Below are 12,509 nucleotides of genomic sequence, written 5' to 3' on the forward strand. Positions count from 1 at the left end.
TTTTTTTTTTTGTATTAAAGACATGGCATAGATCTGCAACTTGCTTTAAGAGATTATATATGGTCCTATTGATTCAGTTTCACTCCCTATCTTCTCCCTGAATTCAGAGAGAAAATAGAGTATAGATTTTCTTGGAATTTTGTTCTTAACACAACTGAGGAGAATTTAGTAGGCAAGCCCCCTCACCCCGCTTTTTTTTAGTTGTGGTAAAATATCTGTATTATACAGTTTGCCATTTCAACCATTTTTAAGGATGTGATGCAGTTGCATTAATTACATTCACACTGTTGTACAGCCATCACCACCACCTACATCCAAAAATGTTTCATCACTCCAAACAGAACACTCTACCCATTTAGCAACAACTCTCCTCTCTTCCCCAGTCCCTGGTAACCCCTAAACTATATTCTGTCTCTATGAATCTGTCTCCTTTAGATACTTCAGATAAGTGGAATCATACAGCATTTCTCTTTCAGTGTCTGGCTTATTTCATTTAGCATAATGTTTTCAATATGGTGTTGGCAAAGACTATTGGATATGCCACAGACTGCCAGAAGAATGAACAAATCTGCCTGGGAAGTACAGCCAGGATGCTCCTTAGAAGGGAGGCTGGAGAGACCTTGTGGTCTGTGTTCGCTAGTGCTGCTGTAACAGAAATACCACGAGTGGGTGGCTTTAACAAACAGAAGTTTATTCTCTTCCAACTCAGGAGGCTATAGGCCTGAGTTCGTAGTCCCAGCTCTAGAGGAAGGCTTTCTCTCTGTGTGTCTCTTGGTCCTAGGAAGATCTCAGCACAGGGGGGCCCTGGGTACAAAGATGTGCTTCACTTCCAGCTCTTCTTTCTTGGTGGTAGTTGGCCCCCCTTCTCTGCTTGCTTCTATCTCCTTTTATCTCTTGTAAGATGAAAGGTGTTGCAGGCCATACTGTAAGGAAACTCTCCTTATCAGGGCTGTGATGCAATGAAGGGTGTTACATAGGACCCTGATCCTTTTACAACTGATCAGATTATCACATCAGATCACATCATGGAGAATCATTCCATAACTGCCAAATCACTGAGAAACATGGCCCAGTCAAGTTGATACATATTTTGGGAGACCCAATTCAATCCATGACATTTGTCTTACATGCTCTGGACATGTTATCAAGATGGACCAGTCCTTGGAGAAGGACATCATGCCTGGTAAAGCAGAGTGTCAGGGAAAAAGTGAAAACCCAGCAAGATGGATTGACACAGTGGCTGTGACAGTGGGCTCAAGTATAGCAGTGGTTGTGAGGACGGTGCAGGACCAGGCAGTGTTTCGTTCTGTTGTGCCTCGGACAGCTATGAGTCGGAACTGACTCAATAGCACCTAACAGCAGTGTCAACAATGTTTTCAAGGTTCATCCATGTTGCAGCATATGTCAAAATTTCAGTCCTTTTATGGCTGAATAATATTCCACTGTATATATACACCACATTTTCTTTATCCGTTACTGAGACGATGAATACTTGGGTTGTTTTCACCTTTTGCCTATTACGAATAATGCTGCAGTGAACACCTAACAACAACAACCACAGCAGTGGACATTATTGTTGTCAGGTGCCATCAAATTGGCTGCACTCATGGTGACCCTGTGTACACAGAATAAAATGCTGCCTGGTCGTGCACCAGCCTCACAATTCCTACTATACTTGAGCCCGTTGCTGCTGCTACTGTGTCAGTCAGTCTCATTGAGGGCCTTCCCCTTTTTCACTGACCTACACTTTGTTGTTGTTGTTGTTGTTATGTGCCTTTGAGTCGGACCCAACTCATAGCGACCCCTCCTTGGATTTCCGAGGCAGCGTCGCTATGGAGGTAGATTGCCCAACCTTTCTTCACTTTACCAAGTGTGATTTCCTTCTCCAGGGAATGGTCCCTTCTGACAACATGACCAAAGTAGGTGAGACGAAGTGTGGCCATTCTCGCTTCCAAGGAGCATTCTAGCTACACATCTTCCAGGACAGATCTGTTCGTTCTTCTGGTGGTCCATGGCATATTCAGTATTCTCTGCCAACACCACAACTCAGAAGTGTCAGCTCTGCTTCCATCTCTCTTAGTCATTGTGCAGCTTTCACATGAATATGAGGTGACTGAAAACACCATGGCTTGGGGGAGGCGCACCTTAGTCCCCAAAGTGACATCTTTGCTCTTCAACATTTAAAGAGGTCTTTTGTAGCAGATTTGCACAGTGTAATACAACATTTGATTTCTTGACTGCTGATTTCATGGGTGTTGATTGCGTGTTCAAGTAAAATGAAATCTTTGACAACTTTAATCTTTTCTCCATTTATCGTGATGCCACTTGTTGGTCCAGTTGTGAGGGCTTTCGTTTTCTTCATGTTGAGGTGTAATGCATACTGCTGACTGTAATCTTTAATCTTCATCAGTAAGTGCTTCAGGTCATCTTCACTTTCAGCAAGCAAGGTTGTGTCATCTGCCTATCGCAGATGTGAATGAGTCTTCCTCCAACCCTGATGCCACGCTTTTCTTCATATAGTCCAGCTTCTTGGATTATTTGCTCAGCATACAGATTGAATAAGTATGGTGAAAGGATACAGCCCTGACGCACACCCTTCCTGATTTTAAACCATGCAGTATCCTCTTGTTCTGTTTGAACAGCAGCCTCCTGGTCTGTGTACAAGTTCCTCATGAGCACCATTAAGTGTTCTGAAATTTCCATTCTTCTGAATGTTAGCCATAGTTTGTTATAATCCACATAGTTGAGTGCTTTTGCAGAGTCAATAAAACACAAGTAAACATCTTTCTGGTGAACATTAGTATATAAGTATTTGTTTGAGACTCTACTTTCGATTCTTTTTGGATATACACTCAGAAGTGGAATTGTTGGGTGATATGTTAATTCTATGTTTAATATTTTGAGGAATGGCCAAATTATTTTCTAAGGTGAGTGTACCTGTTATTTCACATTTCCAACAGCACTGGATGAGGGTTCTCCACGTCCTTGCCAACTCTTACTATTTTCTGAAAATAGCCATCTTGTTGTGTGTCATCAAGGCAATCCCAACTCATAGCAACCCTATAGGACAGAGTAGAACTGCCTCACAGGGTTTCCAAGGCTGTAATCATTATGGAAGCAGACTGCCACATCTTTCTCTCATAGAGCAGCTGGTGGGTTCAAACCTCTCACCCTTCAATTAGCAGCTGTGTCACCAGCTTAGCCACTGTGTCACCAACTATCTTTGAGGCCACAAAGAAGTATCTTATTGTGGTTTTTATTTGTATTTAATTAATAGCTAATAATATTGAGCATCTTTTCATCTGGTTATTGGCTATTTGTATATCTTCTTTGAAGAAATATCTATTCAAGTCCTTTAACAACTTTTTAATTTTTTTTTTTTTTCCTTTTTATTGTAGTAGTCAAGCATTTTAATGCTTTGCTTTTGTTTATTTCATTTGGAGATGAAAATTATACTGTCTTTCCTACCTTTATGCAGGAATGTTTTCAGGATAAATAAGGTGACACTAAGATAACACACAGTGAAGCTCATGATTGTTAAATTAGATCAAGAAACACGTAGGGATTAACATGAGCTCATTTCATGTGTATTATGATAATGAATGTACTCCCCTTTGGTTTATAATAGATCCATATGTTTTATTGTGGTATATATGTAACAAAACTGGTCATTTCAACATTCTTCACATGTATAGTTCAGTGATGTTAAATATGTTTAGCATGTTGTTCAACTGCCACCATTCCCCATTTCCAGGTTTTTCCATTATCCTTATCAGAAGCAGTGATATGTATTTTATTTGCAGATTCAACCAGTCATTTTCAGTACTAACTATAGATTTATCCTATATAAATGAATAGTATTAAAATCATCAGTGGTAAGTGAACACATGGGGAAAATAGTCATCCTCTCTAGTAATCAGAGAAGTGGAATTTGAAGTATGCTTGAAATATCATTTTATCCTTTCTGATAGCAAGAAAACAAGCCAACAAACTAAAACGTCATCAGTGAGAACACAGGATGTTCTTGAAAGTTATGATCATGGAATCCTGAGTGGGTTGTGTCTGAGGCTTTGAGTTTCTACAGCAAACATTGAGCAAATAGTCAAGAACCAAAATCCTGCCAAGAACCATTCTAGATGACTAAAGAACAACTGAGCTGTTCATTTTGCCAAGTTAATGCCAAGAGAAAGAGACTGTTTTAGATTTTTTGAAAATTAAGGGCTGTATCACCAGATGCAGGAGCCCAGTGGAGCAGTGGTAAGCTAGCTGGGCTGCCAACTGAAAGGCTGTCAGTTTGAATCCATCCAGTGGCTCCACAGGAGAAAGATCTCGTAAGGTGGAGTATCCACAACAAACAGGAAGACCCACAATGAGATGGATTAACACAGTGGCTGCAGCAGTGTGCTCAAGCATAGCAGCAATTGTGAGGCTGACACAGGATCAGGCAGTGTTTTGTTCTATTGTACATAGGGTCGCTATGAGTCAGAACTGACTTGATAACACCCAACAACAACAACCATCAGCAGATGCAATGTGTGGTTCTAGAACGGAACTCACTATGGACCAACATTTCTGTGAGGAACATTGGGAGAACAATCGGAGACATTTGAATGTGGACTGAGTATTAGATGATATTAAGAGATTTTAATTAATTCTGTTGGCTGTGATAATGTTATTTGGAAAATGTTCTGGTTACCAGTACCACTCTGGCAAGAATATACCACAAATGGGATGGCTTTAACAAACAGGAGTTTATTCTCTTACAGTTTGGAGGCTTTAAGTCCCAGTTCAAAGTGCCAGGCTCTAGGGGCTGGGTGAAAGCCCCTCAACCTTGGGGTCCAGCTCTGTCTCCTGCTCCCGGCCCACTGGAGCTAAAGGCTTTTCTTCACTCAGACAGTCGCTGGGTGCTGAGGCTGACAAGCCTAAGGTTGACAAGTAAAAAGGCATAGTCCCAATGTTACCAAACCACACGGCAGGCCATGAATTCAAGTCCATTGAAAGTCTGAAGGTCGGCAGAGTGTGGCAGGCTGGCTGAATAATGACATGGCTACATGTAGGGTTCAAGCATGCCATAAACTATAGACCATTTCCCAAAGCTTCTGCTTATATACAGGAAGCGGACCACATCCCTAAGGCAGCTACTCAGCTGCTCCCAGTAGATTCCACCATGGAGTTGATTACCAGTCTCATCATGGGGAATACTACATCCAGCTGCCCAGCCGCTCAACCAGGCCCAGCCAAGTTGGCACACCAACTTAACTACCACAGCAATGTAGGAAAATATTCTTATTTTTCAGACATACCTCCTAAAATATTTATGGATAGAATTCTATGATGTCTGAGATTTACTTCAGCATTTTAAAATGTATAAAAAAAGAACCAAAATATCATACTCTTTTACCTAGAAATTCTACTCCTAGGAATTTTTCCTCAGGAAATAATTTATTAGGAGAAAAAAATTAAAGGTGTATAAAGATTATTATGAATAATAGTAAAGAGTTAGAAATAAATGGCTAATAATTGGAGAAAATTACTTTAATTAAGGTTAACTCAATAAGCTGTCAGTCATTTAAAAATGATAATTAGGAAAACTCTGGCACACTTGGAAAATTACTCATGACACTATGCTAATTATAAAATCAGAATATAAAACTGGATACTGTTTGCATATGTGTGTATGGACCAGAAGAAAGGCCTGGGCATTCAAAGACCTGCAGACCATGGTTCTCTGACACACATGGTGTCTTCATGAGTTGGAATCAACTCCATGGTAATGGTACTGTATGATATGTATGGAAAATTCTGTTAAGATAGTGGGATTGTAGGTGTTCTCTTTCCCATTGTTCCTTACTGTTATTTAAAAACTAAAATACAAAAAAGTAAGGAAAAAAAAAAAGAACAGTGTGGGCTGAAGTTAACAGTTTCATTGGTTCACCAACTCAAACACGACTCAGACAATTGATCCTTCTTTCTTTAGGGCATTTCGGAGTCCCTGGTGAGCAGGGCTTGCCTGGTGTTCACGGGCCCCATGGACCACCTGGAAGGCCAGGACTGCCAGGCTCCTCTGGACCACCAGGGTTTCCAGGTACTTTGAAATATAGTGTGGAAATTGCCTGGGTACATGTGGATCTCTTCGTGTTCTGGAAAGAGGCAGCATTTCTTTAGACGGCCTTGGATTCCCTCATTTCTTAGACTGTGATTTTGGACAGGTCATGTAAACTTACCTTCTCCTCACACGTGAAATGAAGATAGTCCCATCTCACTAAGATTGGCCTAGGTGTGAACCAAGAAAACACCTGTGAAACATCTAACATGGCATTCTAGCCCTCTCCCTTTCACTTGCCATCCTGTGTGTTGGGTTTTCTTTTCTCTTTTAGACATGAGGCATATACCGTATGCATGGCATAGTAGTGTAATGAATCTTCTTACTGCCCATTCAGAATAAAGGGAACGTTTAAGGCCAGAATTGGCAACTTGAGTCATTAAGAAGTACGTTTTCTCCTCCTAAAGTTAAGTGCCTTTTTCTCTCCAAGGTCACAGATCTAGGAAGAAAAGATAGTAAAACAATGTTCCCAGTTACCCTCATATTAAGAGCACAACTGTTTTCTCAGTTAATGTAACTCATATCAACTGGGGGTCTGAAAAACACCCTGTCATCTTCAGGTGATCAAGGGGTGCCTGGGATGAGGGGACATCCAGGAGAAACAGGGGACCGTGGACCAAGCGGCCTCATGGGGCATCCAGGGATACCAGGTCCTCCAGGAATAAAAGGTAAGTCAAAGGGCATCCGAAGCCATCTGAAAGATCCAGCCCAATGAGGGCAGATCTGTTGTGCCTTTGCTGTAGCCACAGGTGACATTACTTTTGGCCATGACACTCTTTCCCATGGATGCCATAGGCATGCTCTGCTTCTTACCTAGGACTTCAGACAGTGTTGGCCTGCCTTCTACCATGGAGTATCCACAATGATGATGTTGCTGTCTCATCTCTGAGGATACTGTTTCCAAGTGTTCCATGATGCTCGGGGTTATTTACTTATCCTTCCCACAGATAGTTGAGCTTCTATTATGGCCTAGCTTCTGTGTTAGATGCTGAGTACACTGTTTTGAAGAGCATAGGCATGGCTCCTGCCTTCATGAAGCTCACAGTTTAGTAAGAGAGAGAAATTAAAAATGTATCTATAAATAAAAATATTTACTAATTGTGGTGAGAGGAAGAGAAAAGAAGGTGCTATGAGAATAAAATAACTGGTATTTATTTTCTTTGTTAGATAAAGAAATTTTTTTTTTCCTGGCTGACTTTTTTGATCTTTAAGATAGTAATGTTGTTGTTGTTGTTGTTGTTGTTATGTGCCGTCGAGAATAGATGGGATATAATATACCTAAAGCTCTGGTGGTGTAGTGGGTAAGGCATTTGGCTCCTAATCAGAAGGTCAGTGGTTCAAACCCTCCAGCTGCTCTGCTGGTAGAAGATGAGGAAGATGAGGTGATCTACTCCCTTAAAGATTTACAGCCTTGGAAACCCAGTGGGGGTTGCTATGAGTTGGAATCAACTCTATGGCAGTGATTTTGGTTTGGAGTCAAGTTATAATGTAAGTCTGAATATAATATAATTTGTTATTAACACATCTTCATGCCCTCCCCCTCATTAATGGTATTTACTCTTTAGTCCATTTTCTTCTCACCATCACAATATTGTAGAGAAAGCTTTTTTTTTTTTTTTCCCATGGTGCTTTGTATATACTTCTCATATAACACTTATACCACAAGTGGATGGCTTTAATGAACAGAAATTTATTCTCTTACAGTTAAGAGGCTACAAGTCCAAATTCAGGGCACCAGCTCCAGGAAATGGCTTCTCTCTGTGTCAGCCTGGGAGAAGGTTCTTATCTGTTCTCAGTATCTGTGGGCCCAGCATCCCTTGGAGATCTCCATGTGTCTTGGCATCAATCTTCCCCTGGGTCTAGGCGGTTCTCAACACAGGGACTCCATGTACAAAGGACATGCTTAGCTCTTCTTTCTTGGTGGTAGTCAGAGGTCAGGTGTTTCTGATCTCAGCTTGCTTATTTAATCTCTTTTATATCTCAGAAGAGATTGCCTCAAGATGCAACCTAATCTTGTAGTTTGGATCCTGCCTCATTAACATAAGGAGCTCTGGTAGCATAGTGCCTAAGGCACTTGACTGCTAACCAGAAGGCTGGTGGTTCAAACCCACCAGCCACTCCTCACAAGGAAGGCTACCTTTAATCCTGTCTCATTATTGTCATAGAGGTTAGGATTTCCAACACATGAAATAATTGCATTAGATCACAAAATGGAGGTTAATTACATGATACTGAGAATCATGCCCTAGCAATTGACACATATTGTGGGGGGAACACAGTTCAATTCATAACACTCACCAAGTAGAATACAGGTTTGGAAAAAAAAAAAAAAAGGATTATTTTTATATTCTTGGCAACTCAGTAGATACCCAATATGTGAGTTGGTTGATTGTATGAATAAAGTGAATGAATAGATGGACAAATGAAAGAAGGAGCCACTGAGCTAGGAGCTTTGAGGCTAAGCGTCACCTCAATCAACAGTTGATGGTTTTAAGCCTTACTTAGTAGATTTCTCTAACCAAGCCTCTAGCTCCTCTTTGGTCCCTTCTCATTTTCAATTCACACAAATACTAAGTAAAATGAAAAGTACCTCCTTTCAAAAGAGTTGGAAACTCCTTCTGGGTTCAAACTTTTTATTTGTTTGGAAAATCCAAATAATATTTTCCACACCTTCACCTCTTCACTCACCATGCAGCTTTCAAATGATTCTAGTTTTCCAGAAGTAGGTATTGCCTAGTGCAGTGCTGCACCAAGGGACCCCCCTTTGTTTTGAGGGGTTGGTACACTTCAGGATTTCTGTACAGCTAAAGAACAGGATATTTTTCCATCAAAAGATAATCTGTTCTTTTCCATCTTCAATGACATTTTTAAGAATGTGAAATCCAGTGATTTGTGATGCATTTGGAGTTTCAAACAAAATGGTAATTTTGTTATTTTAAAACTTTCTCTGGTGAAGTGGCCATTTCCTGGCTCTTGACAACCCTGTCATGCTGGAAGGATTTTTTTTTTTTTTTGACATTTATTTGAGTGTCTGGTAGAGAAAATTAGAAAAGAACAAGAGAAAACATTTGTCATTGTTACATTGTTCATCACTCCCACTGTCTTCCTGGACACTCAGTTTCACAAAATAGCAAGGATTTTCATGTGTCTTGGTGCCATAACCAAATACTCCAATTTTAGAAAAATGACACTGGCTCTTGTTGCTTTTGTCAATTTGTCCTTCCCTTGAAATAATTAGCATTTATTACATACTTCAATATGACACATTATAAAACTAACAGCTAATGAACTTGATCTAATAATTACTCAAAAAGGAACCTCTACACACATCATAATTCTGTGCCTTGAAACAGTGAGTTTGGTAAGAAGAGAAGATAAGGAAACAAATACATCCCCACACTTACCTACGAGTGTCCTGATTCTGCTGGCATGCTTCCTGTCCATGTGGTGACACTTTTACTTGGAGCCCATGGGACCACCCACCCGTCTTTAATCCAAACAATGCATTCCTAAAAATTTAAACATCTACAATATACATTCATCATTGCAATATATTATGCTGATAGAAAAATGAATCCCACTCCAGCAGAAACACTTTGAACTGAGAAACTAAATATTTGAAGTATGTTCTAAATAAGTCAAGGGGACTGATGATCTTGTTTGACTAAAGCAGCTGCTGAACTCCGAGTTGTTTGCTTTGCTAGAACAAACCATATGGATTTTGAGTCCTGCTTGTGTTCAGCCAGATTTAAACTTTAACTTAAACATATGCTGAAAATGGCTAATTCCTAGATTTGAAGTTTCAAGTATATATGCCCTTTAAAAGGAAAATACTCAACACCTCTTTGGGTGTTCCTGTAAGACAGGAATAATGGAAACCCAAGGACAATACCCGTGGCATGGCAACACCTGTGAAGAATGTGGTGTTGTTATGGGCTGTCGAGTTGATTCCAACTCTTTTACGATCCCTGTCACAGGGTAGAACTGCCCCATTGGGTTTATGGGAGCAGATCACCAGGTCTTTCTCCCACAGAGCCACTCAGTTAGTGGCATGTAACCCCTTGCACCACCAGGCTCCTATAAAGAATGTGGTTATGTTGGGTTATTTTGTCTGGTGGCAGGTAAACATTTCATTACAAAATGAATGAGCTATGAAAATCATGGAAATGTTCTCCCCTGTTTGTACGGGTAGATCATACCTCTCCCGCCCCACCTCATACCACCTCGTACACATTTAATACTATTGCCCTTTGCTCTGTCTAGTCAGGATGTTTTGTGTTGCACTTCATTGTCTCATCACACTTGTTACTTGTTATGTTTGGGACTGAAGCTCTGTGCATCTGAAGACCATGTCGTATACTCTATGCATTCCCTTTGAATTCAAAAACCAAACTCACTGCTTTTGAGTTGATTCAGACTCATAGCATCCCCCATTGGGTTCCCAAGGCTATAAATATTTATGGGCTCGTCTTTCTTCTGCAGAGCAGCTGTTGGGTTCAAACCACCGACCTTTTGGTTAGCAGCCAACAGTTGCCCTCATGTTGACTCCAACTCATGGTGGCGACCCCTTGTGTGTCAGAGTAGAACTGTGTTCCATAGAGTTTTCAGTGGCTGATATTTTGGAAGTAGATTGCTAACCTCTTCTTCCAAGGAGCCTCTGGGAGGACTAGAACTTGCAACCTTTCAGTTAGTAGCTGAGTACATTTACTGTTTCCACCACCCAGGAACTCCTTCCTTAGAAGGCACTTGTATTTGCTGAATTATTATTATTATTTAAGTTTATTTAAGAATCTTCTTTGCTGTAGTCATGTATACTTTCCCATCAGCTGTTAGGGTGACCAACTGTTTGGTTTGCCTTGGCCTGGGAGATGCCTCAAGATAGGACTTTCAGTGCTAAGATTTGGAAAGTTAGGGCAAACGGACTGGTCCTATTAAAAAGCACAAAGCCTGTATAAAGGCTCCCAGGGTACAGAGTAGAATTCTCAGACTTTAGGATAAAAGATAATGTCAGAGTGAGACCCAGTAACAAATAGCCAGCTGCCTAACACAGATGGAAACCACAGTAACGATGAAGGTGGAGACATATTCATTGACAAGAAAGAGAGCCCCCCACCTGTGAATGAAGTGAGATGCAGCCTTAAACAGTGGTTATTAAGCAGGAGGATGACCAGAGAGGTGAATAATTGCTATGCATCTGGACTGTATATATTTTGTCACAAATAAGTTTCAGATTTAGAGGTGGGGTTGATTAAAAAAAAAAAAAAAAAAGCTTTAAGTAAAAAGAGAAAACTACCCTGAAAACCCTACCCAGATAGAGCTGCATTCAATTTAGGAAGATAACATTGGGTCAGATAAGGGTCAGCCAGTTCAACAACGGCAAAGAACTGTGGCTGTGACAATGCAGGATCTGGATGTGTTGATGTGACAATGGAGAGTTGGCAGGAGCTGCGACATTCCACCCAGAGCCAGCTCTGCCAACCATCAATCTTGGTGGCTAAAGCAGGGGATAAACACAGTGGAATAGCAAAATGTTCTCAAAAAAATGTATTATCATTTCAGATAGATTACAATAAATATCCAAATTTGGCAGATGAAGAAAGTCTGTGTGTTTCTTTGGTGCAGACTTGAAATGCTGGCACATAACTAGGAAAGTGACTTGGAAAATCTGAACTAAGCCAGAGCTATTAAGAGTGGTTAGGAAATAAGGGCTTGATAGAAAATAAGGGTGCATTCCCATTTTTTTAGGTGCAAGAGAATATGGCCCACTAGATCCAATCTGAAGTTTAGATTTAAAAAAGAGAATAACAATTATCTGCTTCAAGTGGTCATGATAAGTAGAAAGAAAGCAACGTCTCACCATCTAGTAAGTTCATGGAGGACTACTTTAATGAATAGATAATAATTAGCTTTTGAATTATTATACACAAATGCGTAATGTCCCTGAATTGTATTCTTCTTTTAATCTCTCAAAGAAAGACGTGACATGCAAAAATAAATTTTAATCTACTCTTCATTATAGCTCTTCCTCTCCAACCATTCAGTTCCTCTTCCTCTTTGTTCCATAATTTCTCATTCATTCATTCATTCAATCACTCACTCATTCAACAAACATTTACTGAACAACTACTCTATATCAGGAAATATGCTAAGTTGTGGCTTAGAAAAACTAATAATAATACTCTGTATTGCACTCATTTGACTTACTCCTTGAATGGGAGAGATAGTCACCTAAAGATGTGACCACTGTACAGCATTGGAAGGGCACTGGCATACATGCAATTGTTGTTGTTGTTGTTATGTGCCATTGAGTCGGACCCGACTCATAGCGACCCCTCCTTGGGTTTCCGAGGCAGTATCACTACAGAAGTAGATTGCCCAACCTTCCTTCCTAGTGGCTGGTGGGTTT

General features: G+C 40.4%; 1 protein-coding gene across 1 annotated transcript in view; it reads left to right on the forward strand.

Annotated features, from left to right (window-relative positions):
- COL4A4 (collagen type IV alpha 4 chain) overlaps nucleotides 1-12,509 on the forward strand; it is a 143,303-nt gene that overhangs the window by 106,515 nt on the left and 24,279 nt on the right. The window contains exons 32-33 of the mRNA XM_042783095.1: nucleotides 5,978-6,085; nucleotides 6,664-6,771. Coding sequence (XP_042639029.1) covers nucleotides 5,978-6,085; nucleotides 6,664-6,771 — 216 coding nt within the window. The remainder of the gene's footprint in view (nucleotides 1-5,977; nucleotides 6,086-6,663; nucleotides 6,772-12,509) is intronic.

This window comes from Orycteropus afer, unplaced genomic scaffold (genome assembly GCF_000298275.1).
Source record: "Orycteropus afer afer isolate SDZICR_OR568_19922 unplaced genomic scaffold, OryAfe1.0 scaffold00002, whole genome shotgun sequence".
In the NCBI taxonomy this organism is placed as follows: Eukaryota; Metazoa; Chordata; class Mammalia; order Tubulidentata; family Orycteropodidae; genus Orycteropus; species Orycteropus afer.